Source organism: Molossus molossus, unplaced genomic scaffold, assembly GCF_014108415.1.
Source record: "Molossus molossus isolate mMolMol1 unplaced genomic scaffold, mMolMol1.p scaffold_m16_p_7, whole genome shotgun sequence".
Lineage (NCBI taxonomy): Eukaryota > Metazoa > Chordata > Mammalia > Chiroptera > Molossidae > Molossus > Molossus molossus.
In genome coordinates, this window is record NW_023425401.1 from 78475419 (window position 1) to 78496183 (window position 20765).

General features: G+C 37.2%; 1 protein-coding gene across 1 annotated transcript in view; it reads left to right on the forward strand.

The window, feature by feature from the left end:
• The window catches only part of MET (MET proto-oncogene, receptor tyrosine kinase), a 220287-nt gene that overhangs the window by 155395 nt on the left and 44127 nt on the right, over positions 1-20765 (forward strand). Inside the window, exons 6-11 of the mRNA XM_036246654.1 lie at positions 346-506; positions 2468-2570; positions 2683-2819; positions 3509-3670; positions 4447-4546; positions 11483-11701. Coding sequence (XP_036102547.1) covers positions 346-506; positions 2468-2570; positions 2683-2819; positions 3509-3670; positions 4447-4546; positions 11483-11701 — 882 coding nt within the window. The remainder of the gene's footprint in view (positions 1-345; positions 507-2467; positions 2571-2682; positions 2820-3508; positions 3671-4446; positions 4547-11482; positions 11702-20765) is intronic.

The window sequence follows — 20765 nt, forward strand, 5'->3', positions numbered from 1 at the left end:
GGTTTTTGTGTTTTGTTATAATCCTCACCCAAGGATATGTTTCCATTGATTTGAGAGAGAGAGTGTGTGAGGGAGAAACATCAATAGGTTGCCTCCCCAGAATGTGCCCTTACAGGGAATTGAAACCGCCACCATTTTGGTATACAGAACAACACTCCAGCCAACTGAGCCACACCAACCAGGACAGCATGTCAGATAGTTTTAATGTTTGTCCCAGATGCTCTGAAATCTGTGACTATTATTTCTTAATGAAAGAATTTCAGACTATATAAGCATATGTATTTCGTTTTCCATACATGTGAAAGATAATATATTGGAGTTTTAAGTTCTATGTCATCCTTGTAGGTTTTCCCAACTAGTGCTCCTCTGGAAGGAGGGACAACGTTGACCATATGTGGCTGGGACTTTGGATTCAGGAGGAATAATAAATTTGATGTAAAGAAAACCAGAATTCTACTTGGAAATGAGAGCTGCACCTTGACCTTAAGTGAGAGTACTACAAATATGTAAGAATCTTAAAATACTTTCCTAGGTATAGTTGAAAAACAGGTTTTGTTTTTTAATGAATGCTTGTAAAAATTGCCCTAAAATTTTATTAAAGAGGGAAAAGGGTGACATTACCCAGGTGAAAAAAATGAAGAATCCAGCATGTGGGAATTTTCAGCCGTTTTGTAACAACTCCAGAAATTGTCTGTGTAGATTTGAAAGCACTGGTTGATTGGAGTCACTCCATCTTCAAAGTCTTCAAGTATAGTGTCTAATGTTTTTTGTTTTTGTTTTGTTTTGTTTTAATTTTCTTTTTCTTCATTGATTTTAGAGAAAGAAGGGAGAGGGAGAGAGATAGAAACATCGATGAGAGAGAAAATCAACCAGCTGCCTCCTGCATGCCCCGCCCCCCCACTGGGGATATGGCCCATACCTGGGCATGTGCCCTGACCAGGAATCGAACCCATGACCTCTTGATGCATGGGTTGACATATTCAACCACTGAGCCACACCAGCTGGGCTCTAATGTTTTTTTCCATAAAAATCAGTAAATAGTTCAATATACCATGAATAAATAGCTCAATACCATGTCTTCTAAATTCACTTTCTAAATATCTTCAGAAATGTAGTAAAATAGCTGAATCACATTTTTGAGGCTCTTTTTTTTTTTTTTGATGAGTTTAAATTTACATTTAGTGGATATTTATTGGCATTGTAATATAAGGAATGTATTTCATTTAGCTATTCCCAAATATTAGGTGATAGCAATATTATTCCTATTTTATAAAGTGGTTCCTGAAGTTCAGAAAGATAATTCAGAGATTAAGAGGTGAATAAGCCTTCAAGCACTCATCCAAGACCTGTGCTTATTCTTCTATATTCTACACATACCTTCTATAAGATCTGAATCCCATAATGAACAATAATCCAGAAATTTTTAGTCATCATGTAGTAACAACAACCAAACATTTAAAGTTTTATGGTTGAGTCTATTAAGTGGTTATTTTATACCTAGTAGAATTCCTTTCAGGATTACACAAAGCTCTAAATCTTTTCATTTTACTGAGACTGAAACATCCATTAATGTCAGACTTGTTTAGCTTAATGACTTAACTAATTAATTCTGGAAATTTACCTTGTAAATTTTTATTCATTGCATTATAAATTAGAGCCTGTAAAAGTGAAACAATTTATTCTCTTCTTTTAAAAGTTATTTAATAAAACAAATTATATTTATAATTTTTCAAGACTATACGATTATTCAAAAATAATCTTATGGAAAACCTATCACAGTCTCATAATTTTCTAAGTAATTTAAATGAACACATGACAAGTATAATTACAGAACTGTATCTATTGACATACTTTAATGAAGACATTTGGCTTATTTATCATTAGCCATAGTTATACTGTTTGTTATGTATACCAAACGTTATGCCTACAGTTGTGCAGGATTAGACTTAGATTATTATGAATGTTTCAGCTGGTGACTTCTGCTTCGATGAGGTTTAACATTTCCTGTTTTGTCTATATAAATAATATAATACAATCAATATAAAGTTAGTATAATAGTATAGAAATAGAATTATGCACTTTTCAGCCATAATGCTTACCACAGAACTTACCACAGAGTCAACTCACACATTAGCATCAATGTCCCTTTATATAAAACAGTCAAACCGCCCAACTGGTGTGGCTCAGAGGTTGAGCGTTGAACCGTGCAGCAAGAGGTCACCAGTTCAATTTCTGGTCAGGGCACATGCCCAGGTTGTGGGCCTGATCCCCAGTGGGGTGGCATGTAGGAGGCAGCCAGTTGATGATGTTCTCTCTCATCCATGTTTCTATCTGTCTCTCCCTTTCCCTTCCTTTCTTTCTAAAATCAATTTAAAATAAAATTTTTTTTTTAAATAAAACACCCAAACCAGAATATGCCTCCTTTGGATTTTTAACGTATCAAACTTGGTGAGTTTCTTTTTTTCAGGTTAAAATGCACAGTTGGTCCTGCAGTGAATGAACATTTCAATATGTCCATAATTATTTCAAGTGGTCGAGGAACAGTACAATATAGTACATTTTCTTATGTGGTAAGTCTAAGCATTACTTTTCTCATGAAGTAGGATATTTAATTGTTACTTAATCTATTTAGAGTTATAAAATTAACAAGATACTTTGCTTTTTGTTTTTATCTCTTATCAGGATCCTATAATAACAAGTATTTCTCCAAGTTATGGTCCTAAGACTGGTGGCACTTTACTTACTTTAACTGGAAAGTATCTTAACAGTGGGAATTCTAGACACATTTCTATTGGTGGAAAAACCTGTACTTTAAAAAGGTGTCGTAAATTTATTTTTTGTTGAATCAGTCATGTAGAATTAATATCTACATCTAACAAATCAAGAAAAAATTATTTTTAATGGAAAAAAATCCAATATATTTACCATTTACTCTCCTGCTGATAAAACTTCTTCCTTCCCAAATCTATCTATTCCCTTTTGCTCGTTTTTCTATCTTTCCCTTATTGTTTATTAATTCCACTTTTAAGTTTAGTCTTTCCATTTACCTTCTCTCCTGTTTTATCTTAGTGTCCTAGCTATGCTATGAGCTGAGAGATTCTGGTAATTGACAATAGAATAAACATTTCCATCAAGATTTATAGTTAGACTACACCACTTTGGAGAGGTGAGAAAAATGGGGGAGATTGGGTTGGGAGAGAAATTATATTTTTGTTTCTTAGAATTGGAACAGCTCAGTTTAATCAAATACTAAAAGGATACCATAATAAATGCTTTAAATCCTAAATGTTTTGAAGTTAAGGATGGCTTTCTCAAACAAGACTAAATTTGGGGTCTAGTCAAATGTAAACCTCCTACTTAGAAAGTTCTTTCTTCTAGACTACATCAGGAAATTCCTATTTACAAGTCATGAAATTATATCCTTTTGATTTATGGATATAACTTTTCCATCTGTTATAGATATGACGGCAAAAGTCCCTTTTCTTCATTTTTTTGTTTTTTTATACAGTGTGTCAGATAGTATTCTTGAATGTTATACCCCAGCCCAGACCTCTCCAACTGAATTTCCTATTAAATTGAAAATTGACTTAGCCAACAGAGAGACTGACAGCTTCAGTTACCAGGATGACCCCATTGTCTATGAAATTTACCCAACCAAATCTTTTATTAGGTAAGTAAAAAGTTATGATGGGTATTATAAAATAAGGAACATAAGGATAATTTGACTGTCGAGTAGTCAAGAGGAATTATGGTTTTATCTTTAGCTTTGATGCTGTTGCATTTCTTTTGAAGGCTGCCTTACAAATTTAAGAGTAAAAACTATGTTCTTATCCTGAATGCAGTTTGACTTTATTAATGCTAGTTCATGCCAAGAAAGATTTCATTCTGTTCTATTATATGTTGAATAGATTTCAGTAAAACTATTTAACATGGCATCATAATATTTATGCACTTATGTACATGTCAATTCTATGCTAACCTTAGTGCTCAAAAGTAGAATCACCTTAATTTTCCTCATTCTTCAGTGTATTTTTCTCCTGCCTGCTTTACATACAGCTTTTCCCTATACTAGAGCCCCTTTGAATCAATATCTTGTTGAGTACACTGCAATCTACCTTGTTTCCATTAATTCTATCAGTCTAACAACAATAGTTAAGTTTGTTCTTCTTTGTATTTTTTTTTATCAGAGAGAAAAAAGTATTTTGCATATTTGGTGAATAAAAAGACAAATGCATTTCTTCATTTTATGAAATGTGAATTTTAAAAATATTTTCAAGTTAAATAAGTTGTTTCCAAAGAACCATTACCATTGAACTTCCATTTGACTTTGGCTGTGGTTGCTGCAACTTGCAATCACTACATGTGATTTAACTGAACTTCTCTCTTAAAATACTTGGTAGGGAAAGAGTCTCTCAACATTGCTATTTTTCTATTTTATTTTGCTAGTGGAGGGAGCACAATAACAGGTGTTGGAAAAAACCTGAATTCGGTCAGTGTCCTGAAGATGGTAATAAATGTGCGTGAAGCAGGAAGGAACTTTACAGTGGTAAGTCCTTTTAGTGATGGTTGTGCTTAAAGTTCTGCATCTCTGCCTACTTCATAGGACATTTCAGTTTGCCTTTAATGTTTGCTAGTTAGATACCTTCCTTGCAGTATAAATCAAATATTATTTTTTTATTCAACAACTAAAATTATGTAGTCTTGGGCTAACATTGTTAAAAAAATACACACACACACACACATAATGTTTAAGCACAAGTGATTATCAACTTTAGGCAGTATTTTTAAAGACAGTTGGTACAAATACAAACCACATAATTTCCTGTCTTACTGAGTTCAGGGTGCTGGAACAAAAATACCATAGACAGGGTGACCTAAACAGCAAACATTTATTTCACGGTTCTGGAAGCTGGGAAGTTTAAGATCAAAGTGCCAGCAGATCTGGGTGTCTAGTGAGGACACTCCTCCTCATTTACGGAAGGCAAACTTATCTCATTTGTAACCTCAAATGAGAGGTAGAGAGAAAGAGAAAGGAAGCTCTCTTGTGTCTTTTCTTATAAGGGCACTAGTGAGAACTTCATGTTCGTGACTTAATAACCTCCCAAACTCCCTTCAAATACTGTCACATTGGCGATTAGGGTTGCAACATGTTAATTGAGAGGGGCACAAGCCTTCACTTCATAGCATTCTCCTACTCCCCTTTTTTTAATGCACCATAGAACATCAACCCTTTTGCTTTAATAAAACCCATGGGCAAAGTCTTCAATCTTGCAGTATCATTTGTGTCTTTCTAAGTGGTAGGTGTACAATGTTTTCTTTCATTCACTTCTTACCATTCTTCTTGTCCCTTTGTTAGAATGTTATCAAGTAATGAGAAAGAACATTAAAATACTTATGGCCTAGAGTATGTATGTTCTTTGGTATTTCTCCACCTTTCCTTCTTTTATTTGTAAGGTCAATCAAAATTTAACTGAATGCCTTCTTAAAAGTAATTGACCTATTTCATGCTCTAACAATTTATATAGGTCACATTAAAATGGTAATTTAGTTTAGACCTTAGGGAAGTTGGAGTTATTTACAGAGATTGCATATTTTTGTTGTCTTTTTCTAATATAAAATACTATAATCTAGTTGGGCTTGTGTACTCACTTAGAATGAAAATTCTTAGCCTGCTCCCAAGCTGGGTCTTGATTGGTCAGGTGATAGATTGAATGATAGCACTTTCTTCTAGATTGGCCATCTAATATTTCTTGAAAACTGAGGCCACGGTGCTCTTTAATTACAAAAACCAATTTGGGGCTAAAAATGTCAAGCCAGATTGCCAAACCATATGGTCACCTCAAATGAGATTTTCTTGACCTTCTCAATCAGCCACATTGCATCACTTTGAAGAGTATTATTAGATTCTTATCATATTCCTGGGAGATTGTACTCCAGGGAGTCACCGTATGAAGTAGAAAGCTTTGAAACCGACCTTCACACACAGCCACAAACAAAATTACAATACCACTGCTATTAATTTAAAGGGCATCAATTCTTTATAACTAAGAATAACATTATTATCCAAATAAGAATAACAGTAACCTCCTTTGATGTTGGCATGTGAGTTTTTAAAAGAGAAATTATTAGTTTATCTAAATTACACCAAGCCTGTTATTAAAATATGGCTAAATTTTCTTCCTTCTCACTCACCAGCATGATAATAATAGGTAGAACTCCTCTTAGCTTTCTTCATTAATTCATAAGCAAATATTAAAACCTTCCTAGATGTCCGACATAAGAGGGGCATATCCCAAGGAAGATTCAAACAATGGTAGAAGATAAAAATTCTATCTGTTTGCATATCTGGGAATGTGAACTTTTGTTTAAGCCACAACATATTACTGGTACATTAGAACTATGCATTAGAATTGAACAAGAATGAAAAATTCAGGGAGTCTATTTGACTGTTGTTTGTGAAAACTACTTCATAAACAGACATATTCCTTTAATGTTCCCTGCTGCTTGTAGAATTTGAAGCTAACCATGATTAATTGAACCCATTTATTATTTAACAAATAAAAACTCTGGGTCAGGTCTGATTTAGATATATTGATCCAGCAACCATATCTTTAAATCCAATAAACTCAAAACTTTAAAAATAAAAATACTGATCACCTTCTTAACAAAATATATATTAATTTGTTTATGTATATTATGTCTCAAAAGCCAGAAGTTTATTGTATAGTTTTTAAATTTCTTGTTGTTGTATAGATAATTATTGTGCTAGCAGTAAAATTGTTCACTTTTATTTTCAGGATGATAGGAGTAATTTGCTTTCAGCATTATAATATGAATTTGATATAAACTTAAATAATTTTACTTATATTATATTTATGTATTAGTTTTCTTTCCTGGTAGTATATACTTTAAATGTAGGATAATTTTTAAAATAAAATATCAATACCCAATTTTGTTTGTCTTTTTTCTATTGTGGGCATAAGTAATTGTTTTATCTCCAACCCTACTTGTGAAAGAAAAGGAAATCAAAGGGATGTTGTTACTTGTTTGTTTTTTCCTTGGAGGGGAAAAAAAAAACTACTTAATCTTTTTCAAATATTTATTGATTGATTTTAAGGGGAGAGAGAGAAAGAGAGAGAGAGAAACATTGATTTGTTGTTCCACTTATTTATATATTCACCATTTGCTGCCTTATATGTGCCTTGACCAGGTACCAAACCTACAAACCTGGCATATTGGGATGGCGCTCTAACCAAAAGAGCAACCTGGCCAGGGCCAAAACCACTTAACCTAAATGTGCCTCTTTGTGTTGCTGATTTATTATAAGCACGAATAAGAGGAAAACACATTTTCCAAACTTCCATAAATCAGAATTCCAAAGAGGAATATTTAAAATTAGAGATGAAAGGGCACGGAATAATAATAGCAAAGCCTTTGTAAAATAGAGAGCATGGGACAAAACTTACCAACATAGATTATAGAGTGGGCAAGAAACAGTACATGTAGCAGTAAATTTTGGAAACAGTGGCCGAGGATTTATGTTCCTTATTCTACCACTCAAAGCTATGTGACCTGGTCTGATGATGTAAGCTTAAAAGTTGTTTCTTGCCCTGGCCAGTTTGGCTCAGTGGTTGGAGCGTCGGCCTGCGGTACAGAGAGACCCGGGTTCAGTTCCCGCTAAGGGCACGTACCTCGGTTGCACTTTGTCCCCGGCCCTGGTTGGTCGTGCGGGTGGCAGCCACTCGATGTGTCCCTTCACATCGATGTTTCTCTCTCTCTCTCTCTTCCTCTCTCTCCTTCCCGCTCTATCTGAACAAAAAATGGAAAAATGTCCTCGGGTGAGGATAAAAAAAAAAAGTTGTTTCTTCATCTGTGAAATGAGGGTGATCAGAGAACCTACCTTATAGGATTATTGTAAGAATTAAATGAGACTAACCATGAAATATTTTGCACAGAACCTGGTATTCATTAATTGATAGCTTAAAACACACTAGTAAAATGATCTAATTATACATAGTTAATTATAATGTGAACCGTATGGTACTTGGCAGTTGACAAAGCACTTTACCACGTAGTATTACACATAGTTAATAATATTTTAATCTTACTTCCTAAATGAGGAAACTGAGTTTCCAAGTTAGGATTTTTCCCTGATTCTCACAGTTTGATTTAAAGCTAGGATGTGCATAAGGACTTCTAATTGCACAAAGTTCAACTCCCACTCTGTCATAGCTGTTTCATAAACAAGAAAGCAGTCCTTCCAGGATACTGTCCTGTCTTTGAAAGAAAAATAAAGTGATGGAGGGTGAGCCACCTTCAGATAGATCACTATAGTTTATTCTGAGGAAGTAAAGCTTTGTGTTTCTTTTAAGACTGCATTTTTTTTTTAATTTTTAAAAATTTTTTATTAATTTATTTTTGTTATAGATGTTTCTCAATTTTTTTGCCCATTGACACCCTCCAACCCATCCCCCAAGCCCCATTCCCGGCTTTGTTCTTCGTGTCCATCGGTTATGTGTACATGCATATAAGTTCTATAATTTATCTCTTCCCTCCCCCCACCACCCCCTCTTCTGAGGGTTGTCAGTCTGTACCCTACTTCCACGTAAGACTGCATTTTTTAGATAATGTCGCATCTATTATGTTTCCAGAAATGTGTTTTTCAATATTACAAAGTTAAATGCTGATTTTTTTTCAAAAATTTGTATTTTTTTTAATTGTTTTATTTTTCAATTAGAGTTGACATATATTATTATATTAGTTTCAGGTGTACTACCCCAGTGATTAGACATTGCATAAATTACTAAGTGATCATCTGATAAATCTTTCACCCATTTGATACCATACTTATTAGAATATTAGAATATTATTGACTATTCTCTGTGCTGTACTTTGCATCCCCATGACTGTTTTTGTAACAACCAATTTGTACTTTTTAATCTCTTCACGTTTTTCACCATCCTCCCAACCTCCCTCCCATCAGCAACTGTCAAAATGTTTTCTGTATCTATGTTGTTCTTGTTTATTTTGTTTTTAGAGTAAAATTGTTGATATATATGTATTTATTGTCATTTTATTGTTCATATTTTTTATCTTTTGGGTGGGGCTCTATTTTTTCTTAAATAAGACCCTTTAATATTTCATATAATACTAGTTTGGTGGTGATGAACTCCTTTAGCTTTTTCTTGTCTGGGAAGCTCTTTATATATCCATTGATTCTAAATGATAGCTTTGCAGGATAGAGTAATCTTGGTCATAAGTTTGTGCTTTTCATCACTTTAAATATTTCTTGCCACTCCCTTTTGGCCTGCAAAGTTTCTGTGGAGAAATCAGCTGATAGTCATGGAAGCTCCCTTGTAGGTTACTGACTTCTCTTTCTGCTTTGAAGATTCTCTCTATGTCTTTAACCTTCGGCATTTTAATTATGATGTGTCTTGGTATGGGCCTTTTTGAGTTCATGTTGTTTCCTGGACTTCCTGGACATGTATGTCTATTTCCTTCACCGGGTTAGGGAAGTTTTCTGTCATTGTTTTTTTCAAATACATTTTCAATTTCTTGCTCTCTGTCTTCTTCTGGCACCCCCATGATGTGAATGTTGACACACTTGAGTTGTCCCAGAGACTCCTTACACTGTCTTTATACTTTGGATTCTTTTTCCTTTTTGCTATTCTGATTAGGTGTTTTTTGCTTCCTTATACTCCAGATCTCTGATTTGATTCTTGGTTTTATGTACTCTACTATTGATTCCCTATAAATTATTCTTTATTTCAGTTAGTGTATCCTTCATTTCTGACTGGTCCTTTTTTATGTTGTTGAGGTTCTCACTAAGTTCATTGAGCATCCTTATAACCAGTGTTTTGAACTTTGTATCAAGTAGATTGCTTTTCTCCATTTGTTTAGTTTTTTTTTCTGGCTTTTTTTTCTGTTCTTTCATTTGGGACATGTTTCTTTGTCTCCTTATTTTGGCAGTCTCCTGTCTTTGTTCCTATGTATTAGATAGAGCTGCTGTGTCTTCCAGGCTTGGTAGAGTGACCTAATGTAGTAGCTGTTCTGTAGGGTCCAGTGGCACTGCTCCTCCAAACACCCCAGCTCAACACTCAAGGTACACCCCCTATGTGGCCTGTGTATACCCTCCTCTTGTAGTTGAGCCTTGATTGCTGTTGGCATGTCAGTGGGAGGAATTTACCCCCCGGGCTTCGACCACTGACCTTCAACTGTGGCGGAGGATCAGCTGTGCAGGGGCCCACCCCACAGAGCAGGACTTACTTCATTCATCAGAGCTCTGGTGCCCACTGAGTCTGCCCCTTGAGTGTATCCCTCGTGCAGGTGGTTGGATGGTGAAGCTTTGATGTGGTCTAAAGCCATCTACTAGGTGTGCTGGCTCTGGAGCCTCCTAGAGGTACAGGCCAAGGTCAGCTGTGTTCTGCCAGGAGCCACCCAACATTAAATAATACAAAGCTATCTGCAGATGGCTGCTTGTTGTGCTGGGCGTGAAGGTGCCCAGGTGAGTCCAAGCTACGAATCAAGGCCAACTGCTGCTAGTGCCAGGGCCGGGACTACTTAGTGAGAGATATTGGGCACACTAAGGCCAGATGCTGCTTGTTTAAGAGATTTTAGGAAAATCAAAGCATGAGTTATGACAGGACATTTGTATGGAAAAGCCCCTGGAAACTGATTGGGTGGGACTGAAAGTTGGGTTTGGCAGGACCTCGGGGAATCACAGGGTAGGGCAAACAGAGTAAACCAGGTTGATGGTGTCTCAGTTATGGCACCCACCTGTCTGTTCTCTAGGGGAAGGGCTAATCAAGGGAACGATGGCCTCTTCTAAGAGAAAACTGTGCCCCCTCAGCCCTCACCCTCGTGCCAAATAATTCAGTTCCTTCCCATATGTCCCTGGTACCTTTTGAGCTACTGCCCCAGCATTGGAGCTTAGAGCAAGTGAGTTCAAGTAAATCCAAATGTGAGCCCTTTAAGAAGAACTTCCTGGGACTCCAGAAGCCCTCAGCCACCATCCCCTCTGGTTTTTACAGCCAGAAAGTATGAGACTTCTCTTCCTGGCACTGGAACCCTGGGCTTGGGAGGCCTAGCTTGGGACTGGGACCCTTCATTCCTCAAGGGGTCCTCCTGCATCCGAGATATCCTCCCAATTTATCTGCCACACATGAGTGTGGGACCAGCCTGTTCCTCCTCTCCACCCACTCCAACCAGTCTTGATGTGGCTTATTTAATTCCCTAGTTGTAGGACTTCCATTCAGCCAGATTGCAGGTGATTCTGAATAATGGTTGTTCTGTGTTTTAGTTGTAGTTTTGAGGTGTTTGTAGGAGGAAGCAAGTACCTTATTTACCAACACCACCACCCTTGACCAGGCACTCTAAAAATTATATCTTTCAATTGATTGTCTGAAATAGTTAAATGTGAAAGTTGCTATTGATGTTTTCAAGACATATTCTGCTTACAGTGGGTAATTGTGTCTTATTATAGGCATGTCAACATCGCTCTAATTCAGAGATAATCTGCCATACAACTCCTTCACTACAACAACTGAATCTGCAAGTCCCCCTGAAAACTAAAGCCTTTTTCATGTTAGATGGGATTCATTCCAAATACTTCGATCTCATTTATGTACATAATCCTGTGTTTAAGCCTTTTGAAAAGCCAGTGATGATCTCAATAGGCAATGGAAATGTACTGGAAATTAAGGTAAGAAATGTTTAAAGTGCCCCCTTAAATCATGAACTAGCACTTAATTGACATCATAGCTATGTGAATAGAATTGTTGTACGTGGTTGATCATTATCTCATACTACATCAGCAAATATCTAAGCTCTGAAAGCACTTTTTTTTTTTGGCATAGAACTAAAAGGTAAGTATAATCATGGACTGCTATTTAATGAAGCATTTAACAACTCTTTTTTGTGTATATATTAAAAAGTAGCAAATGTGGGACACAAATGCATTAAATAGTCTGCCTGTGATGCATTATCCTGTCAGTGTTATGCATATATTTTCCTGGATACCGGAATGAGCTCATTATAAGATGAAAGGTAAAAGCCATGAAAGTAAATGCATCAGTTGTAGTTCTATACTTCTTTGAAATACTTGGAATTTTGTGTCTAGGTGTAGTCATCTCTAAGATGAATTATAAATGGAGCTGGGTTTCCACTACCTTAGGAATATATTAGCCTCTAACTATAATTTAACTGGAGAGAAACAGATCAACTTTTCTAACCCAGCCTGCTGCAAACAAGGAATACTAAATCCCAAGTGATGAAATAGTGACTAGAATACCGCTCTCATTCATCTTTACTTTAAATAGTAATAAAACAGGCAAAATAATCAAGACTTTAAATATCTATATCATTTCACTAGAAACAACAATTTATCCTTCAACATGTTTTTAGACAATCAGAATTTTTTCCCTAAAATATAACCTGGATGCAAATGTGTACAAACACAAAGTAATAGAATAAGATAGTCCTTGTTTAGGTGTAATATAAGTTCATATAGATTATCTTCATCTAAGTAAATATATGTTTCTACTGAAATTTTTCCTTTTTGACAAGATTTTATCTCTAGCCAAACCCATGTTCATGTTCATACTCATACTAATCTTCCAATTGTGTTTTGTACAATAATTAAGCAAACCCAGAATGAAATTAAATGGAGTCTGCTTCAATGAACAACATGTCTACTACAGCAAAGTTCTTTTATCTACTTCTTTGTTTTGTAAAGGAAGAAAAAACTTATATCTCTTCTTTTTTTTTTTTAAATAAAACTAATTTAATGTGGCCTTTGCTTTCAACAACTACTTTGTTTGCCATTTGAAAGATTCCATTTGGTTTGCTTGATGAAAACAAAAGTTTATTTGCAAATATGTGTACCCCCAAATAAACTCTATTTTTCTATTCTTGTGTTTATGATGGAAGGATAAATGTTTCTTTATCTACCCTTCCAGCACAGTCTATTTTTTTTTTAACTCTTAAACCTATCTTTATTGTTAAAGGTATTACAGATGTCCGGCTTTTTTTTTTTTTTCCTTCTGGTCTACAAAGTTTCTTTTAAGAAATCTGCTGACAGTCTTATGGGAGCTTCCTTGTAGGTATCTAATTGCTTTTCTCTTGCTGCTTTTAAGATTCTCTCTTTGTCTAACTTTTTGCATTTTGATTATGATGTGTCTTGGTGTGGGCCTCCTTGGTTTTATGTTGTTTGGGACTCTCTGTGTTTCTTGGACTTGTATGTCTGTTTCTTTCACCAAGTTCGGGAAGTTTTCTGTCATTTATTTTTCAAGTAGATTTTTAATTTCTTGCTCTCTCTCTTCTCCTTCCAACACCCCCATGATGTGAATATTGGTACACTTGAAGTTGTACCAGAGGCTCCTTACACTATTCTCATTTTGTCTTATTCCTTTTTGTTTTTGCTGTTCTGATTGGATGTTTTTCACTTCCTTATGTTCCAAATTGATGGTTTGCTTCTTGGCTTTACCTACTCTACTATTGATTCCTTGTAATTATTTTTTATTTAAGTTAGTGTATTCTTCATTTCTGACTGGTCCTTTCTTATGTTGTTGATTGTCTGACTAAGTTCCTTGAAGTTCTCACTAAGTTCCTTGAGCTTCCTGATAACCACTGTTCGAAACTTTGCATCTGATTGATTGCTTGTCTCAATTTCATTTAGTTCTTTTCCTGGAGTTTTGTTCTCTTCTCTCATTTGGGACATGTTTCTTTGTCTCCTCACTATGGTTGCTTCCCTGTGTTTCTATGTATTAGGTAGTTGCTATGTCTCCTAGGCTTTGTAGGGTAGCCTATTGTAGTAGGTGTCCTGTAGGATCCAATGGCACAACTTCTCTGATCACCCCAGCTGGGTCCTCAAGGTGCACCCCCAGTGTGGACCATACACCTTTCTATTGTAATTGATTGCTGTTGGCACATCAGTGGGAGGTATTTACTCAGGCTGATCAGCTGCAAGGACTGGCTGTGCCCACTGACCACTGGCCTCTGACTACCTTGGAGGATCAGTTGTGTAGGGGCCCAATGCACAGAGCAAGATTTACTTCAGGAGGGCTCTGGTACCCACTGTATCCACTCAGTGAGTGTGTCACTTGTGGAGGTGGTTGGGTTGTGGTGTTTTGACCTGGTCTTAAGCTGTCTACTGGATGTGCTGGCTCTGGGGGCAAGGTCACCCACTGCCTATGTTTTACCTAGGGCCACCAGGCATAAGCTACAAAGCAATCTACAGATGGCTGCTTCTTGTGCTGGGCTTGGAGGTACCCAGGAAAAGCCAAGTTGTGAACCAAGGCTGGCTGCTTCAAGGCCCGGCTTGGGGCCACTTAGCAAGAGGTATGGGGCTCACTGAGGCCAGGTGCTGTCTGTTTGAGAGAATTTAAGAAGATTGGAAGGATCCAAGACATGCCAATCCTATGGTAAAGCCACTGGAAACAGCTTAGGTGAGCCCTACAATTGTGTGGGGCAGGGCCTCAGGGAATCACCAGGGCAGGTAAACAGTGTGAGCCAGGTTGCTGGAGTCCCAGATGTGGTGGCTGTCTGCCACCCCAAGGAGGGACTCACCAAGGGAACAATGGCCTCTGCTAGCACATCTGTCCAGGAGTATGCTGCCCCTCCAACTCCTGCCCCAATGCCAAACAATTCAGTTCCTCCTCATATGTTTCTGGTGCCCTTCAAACTGCTTTCTCCATGCTGGAACCTGTAGGGAGCAAGATCAAGTAAATCCATGTGCAGGCCCTTTAAGAGGAACTGCCTGGGACTCTAGAAGCCTCAGCCTCCCTCAGCCTCAATTCTGGCTGGTTTTTACAGCCAGAAGTTATGGGGACTTCTCTTCCTGACACTGTAACCCTGAGCTGGGCATCCTGGTATGGGACAGGGACCCCTCACTTCTCAGGGAGGACCTTCCCACCTGAGGTGTCCTCCTGATTTTTATCCACCACACGTGGGTGTGTGACTGGCCTACTCGCACCACCACCCCTCCTACCAGTCTCAATGTGGCTTCTTCTTTAATTTTGTAGTTATAGGACTTCCATTTAGCTCGATTTCAGGTGGTTCTGAATGATGGTTTTTCTTTAGTTGCAATTTTGATGTGGTTGTGGGAGTTGGTGAGTATTGTGTTTACCTGCTGCCATCTTGACCGGAAGTCCCAAGCACAGTCTTGTATGGAGAAAACTTATTTCTCTATAAATTAAATACCCATTTTCAATGTCCCACAAAATTGTTGCACCAAGAAAAATATGTTTTGACATCATCCTCAGCCTTTCAGTGCTATTCCCAACATGGTCCAAAGAGTCTCTGGAAACAGGCACAAAACACTTGCTTCTTTTGCCTACATATATATAATGATTCTTTTCTCTAACAAGTGTATAGCACCTGTCGTGTCACAAAGTGGCAATCTGAGGGGAAAGCTTAGGGGGATTGTTTTGGTATCATGATTGAATCTTTTCCCATACTTCAAATTAAGGTATAAGAGAATATTTGTGTGACCACAGTTTAACCCTTTATCTATCTTTAAAGTTGATCACATTAAAACCTCAGCCCCTCTTAGGGCAGAAAAAAATGAAAGCAAAGCATTAAAAAAGAAAAGTCCTCTTCTGGACAAGCAATGGACTGTTTTTTATCTAAAGAAAGGATACCATTTTATTTAATGTTGTACTTGTTCAATTACCATTCAAAACATGAGTGTGAAGTATGTTTGTATTCTATCAGTGAAAGCACAATGTGGAGAATCATGTGTTTACAGTGAGAATTACTCCTTTTCATTGCCAGGAAGAGTTCATGCTCCTCCAGCAGCCATGGATATAAGAATTCGTTGGCCAATTATGATAGTTCCCAGCCCTGATTATGAGACTTGCCTTAGTCAGCAGTTGGCCCAATGACTACACCCTGGTGAAGAAGGTCAGCCAAGTTTGGATCCAGAGAACATAGTAGAGACCAAGGGTCAGTCACTCCTTAGAACAAATCAGAAACCCCATTAATGTGGGAGTTTTATGAGCAAGGCTTCACTCAGCCAGCACCAATGCTAGACAGTGGTCATCACAAGTTGACATCTCTTTGGGACTATATATTAGGGCACAATGTTTACGTCAAAGGCAGCTCACCTTTGTGTGTCATTTTAGTTAACACAGTACTCTAACATATATTATTTCATCTGAGATTCATGTGGATCTGTGAGGTTTGGGAAGTCAGTGATGATTATCCCCATTTACAGATAAGTAAAATATTTTTTTTGTTTGGTTTTAATTTTTTTTATTGATATTAGAGAGATAAAGGAAGGGAGAGGGAGAGAGAGATAGAAACGATTAGAGAGTACATCGATTGGCCGCCTCCTACATGCCCCCCACTGGGGATCAGGCCCACAACCTAGGCATGTGCCCTGACTGGGAATCGAACCGGTGACCTCTTGGTGCAAGAGTCTATGCTCAACCACTGAGCCACACTGGCTGGACAGTAAAAACATTTAAAGAGATTAGGTGATTTGCCTTGGGTCACATGGAAGAGCAAACAGCAGAACTAGAACCCATACTCAAATTTCTCAATTGCAAAATTGGTCTTCTTTCCACTAAATAACAGTGTTTTTTTATATTACTTTTATTTAGTGCATACCAAAATACCTTTTGTAATAGAGTCTTTTCTATCATATAGTAGGTATATATATATACAGTTTTATAAGTGAAATAGCTCTAAACTCTTCACAAATATCTAAAAATCTAAACTTATTATATCACTTTTTGTGTATCAGCATATATTATGGAACTGGAGAAGTATAATATTTAATTCTGGAACAAGGACTACCTGACACTGCCCTGGGAGTTTATCTTATTTGGGAGCATATTGTATATATATGATTATAGAGATGCTTCAGAAGTCCAGTCTGGTGAAGTCAGCTAAAATAGGAAAAAGGAGGCAAGAAGATCAGCTAAGGCAGGGAGCAGGGACTTGGGCTGTGACATTGCTAACACAAGAACAAAGGTTGGGAGGTCAGGAAGAAGATTGTGTCAGTGTCTAGTATCAGAAGGATCTAGAAGGAAGTATAATTCTGAGCTAACCCAATCTATCTGCCACCCAGAGCCAGCCAGAGATTGTCTTCTTCCCGCTTCTGACAATTTTACCTGAAACTATAGGCCCAATCTCACCCACAACCACTGTGAGGCCAGTTCTAGCTCCAGAGAGGATGGTGGTGAAGGGCTCTTTTCTTAGAAGTCATTTGTCCCAATATCAAGATTTGTTCTTACTGATGGTACTAATAAACTAGTATTCTACTATTTCCCTGTACTATATACATTAATATGCATTCTGTTAATATATATGTGTGTGTGTATACATATATATACATACACACACACGTATATATATGTATGTGTGTGTTTGTGTATATATATGTGTGTGTATGTATGTATATGTGTGTGTATGTATATGTGTGTGTGTGTGTGTGTGTGTGTGTATGTATATGTATATGTGTGTGTGTGTGTGTGTATCCCCAGGGCACATAGATAGCACCTGTAAAGAAATCAGTTTAATTTTGGTTCACCAAACTTTTTCCAAAGACATGGGAACTTTCTCCCCATGTGCCTATTAACATTCTGTGGACTCAGTTTAGAAGTTTTCAATGAGTATTCTTTGGTCTGCTTCCTAAGTTGAGGGACTCATAGCCTCTGAATAAAGGCCACCCCCAACCACTGCCAACTCACTAGTTTTCTCTTGCCAACCTCCCTGGACTATTGCCTGGCTGAGTTCTGCTACCAACCTGCCTTAGGTGACTTTCCCAAACTCAATCTTATGGCCACCTTAATGTATGAAAACTTCTGTTATAATGCTATTTTTCAAATCCTACCCCATTACACCCCTATCTGCTCCGTAACCAGCTCAGATATGTGTTCCTGGGCCTGAATTCTAGATAGAAATATGTCACACCTGGTCAGAGTTGGAAAGGAAAGGGAACAAGAAACATCCTGATACTACATATTTGGAGTAATTAGTTTTCACTTTAGAAAGATATTCATTTTAACATTATAGTGAGAGGAAGAAACTCTTATTCATCTTTATATGCTCAGTAAAAGTAATGTGTCTAACACAGAGTAGACAGTAAGAAGATTTTGTATCAAATGGAATTTTATTTGCTTCACGACCAAGTTCTTTCTTGAACGTACTTCTCAATGTATAACAATAATGGCTACCTTAGGAAGATGTCTTTACAGGATAAAATTAGATAATTATACTTCTAAATTGCTATGTGTATGTAGGGGATTAAAGACCAGAAAGTTTCTTCTAGATCACTTTATTTAAAGCATATATTGCCCTGGCCGGTTTGGCTCAGCGGTTGGAGCATCGGCCTGCGGTACAGAGAGACCCGGGATCGGTTCCCGCTAAGGGCACGTACCTCGGTTGCAGTTTGTCCCCGGCCCTGGTTGGTTGTGCGGGTGGCAGCCACTCGATGTGTCCCTTCACATCGATGTTTCTCTCTCTCTCTCTTCCTCTCTCACCCTCCCGCTCTATCTGAACAAAAAATGGAAAAATGTCCTCGGTTGAGGATTAAAAAAAAAACATATATTGCCATTTCAGTGACTGAAAACCTGAACCAATTTTGTAAATATGTTTTTCTATTTAATAATACTTAATATTAAATAATGAAAAAGTAGGCCTGACTGGTATAGCTAAGTGGTTAGAGCGTTGGCTGGCACACCTTCAAGGGTATGTACCTGGATTGCAGGTTCTATCCCGGGCCCCATTCAGAGCATGTGCAGGAGGCAACCAATGTGTATCTCTCTCACATCGATCTTTCTCTCTCTCTCTCTCCTTTCCCCTCCTTCTCTCTCTTCCACTCTCTCTAAAAGTCAATGGAAAATGTTCTCAGATGAGGATTAACAAAAATATAATAAAGATAATAATGAGAAAGTAATTTATAAAAGTTCTAAACATATACCTTTTCCTACAGCTCCATAAAACTATGTTTATTTTAAATGATAAAAAATGACCTATATCTATTTCTATTTTTTCTGACTCAGGCCCCTCTCTTATATAGTAGTGGGCTGCCAGTATCACTTTTGTGATATCTTGGGTTGTAGACTTTCATGGTAATTACTGAACATACAAAACTAATAGTAATTTCTTATATAAGTCACTACTTACCATGTGTTCCTTAGTAGGCACAAATGAAAAGGGGTTCAGTGTGTGGCTGTGTGATCTGTTTTTGTTTTAGAGAAGCCTTTATGCAACATCCAAGGAGATCCTGAACCTAACAGGAGTATTAGAAATGTAAATGCAGTATGTTCATCCATTCTCCCAGCTTTTGTTATTATCTAAACAAGACACATTTTAGTCATTCTCTCATAAATCAAGTCTTCCAGCTCTTTAATCTTTTTTCTTTATCAATTCCCTGAATTCCCTCCAAAATGTGAGTGCCTTAGCCCTCCTCAGGCCTAACCAACAAGTTGTCATTTTAGGCCCCAAAGTGACCTATTAAATTTATGTGCTTGTATGTTGAATTGTCCTGTGTGGCTGACCTGTTTCAATGGAGTACACATACTGCCCCTAAAAGTATTTTAAGAATAGAGTTTGCCTATCTCTATATTTCTTAAACTGTAGATTCATGTTAGAAAGAAGTATTTTCTTCCAACTTCTTTTCCCAAAATAATATCTGACCTACCAGTCTATTAAGATCTATATGAGACAATGTATATAAAAGCAGTTTGTGCTAAGTATTAAAGATCATCTAAAACAGAGTAGCAGTGCTACAGTTATTACTGGCTGCTCTTTGTCCGTAAGAAAAATAGTAATATGTTTTGATATATCTTTCCTCCAAGTAATGGCTTTTTAATAAATAACTGTACTCATTAATTATTTTTTTATCCTCACCGGAGGACATTTTTTTGTTTTTTGTTCAGATAGAGTGGGAGGGAGAGAGAGAGAGAAACATCGATGTGAAAGGGACACATCGAGTGGTCGCCACCCACACGACCCAACCAGGGCCGGGGACAAACCACAACCGAGGTACATGCCCTTAGCGGGTACCGAACCCAGGTCCCTGTGGACCATAGGCCGACGCTATAACCGCTGAGCCAAACTGGCCAGGTCTGTACTCATTAATTATTGATGTGAGAGGTTGTTTCTCTGTTTTCACTTCTTTCCCATGTTAGTGATTGGTTTCTTCAACAAAACTTTAATATTTTATAAATGCCTAATGGTAACTTCAGTTAACTAAATATGTCAAATTGAATAGTTTTTTAAATCTTCATGTAGCTATATAATTGTTCAAAATAATGTAACCATGCTCTCAAATCATAATGAAGGTCACATGGCATCTTACAGGAATTTCTTTAAAAGTAAATTTATTTATGTATAGGATTTAATTGTGCAAAAAGGATGAAAAGAAACTGCCCAACTCAAGTACAAAAGGAATATATTGACATAGATCAATTAAATCAGAATCTCTAGGGGCATCAGAATTTTATAAAACTCTCATGTGATTCAAAAAAAGAAGCCAAACCTGAGTTTCACTGCATTAGGTAGTGTTAGGCAGCATAACAACTAAATCTCTAAACTGCTTTCTTTTTGCCAACCATCAATACCCCTGAAAGCGTTAATAAGGAGATTATGAGTAAGAGGGCATTCAATGTAAGGATGTGAACAAAACTCTGTTTCCTTTAAAATGCAATTCGATGGAAAGCAATATGTTGCAATTCCTGACGATTTAGTGCCCTGAAATGGTCATGCTTTCTTTCAGCCATCCAAATTCCCATGAAAATGGATATCATAAACTGCGT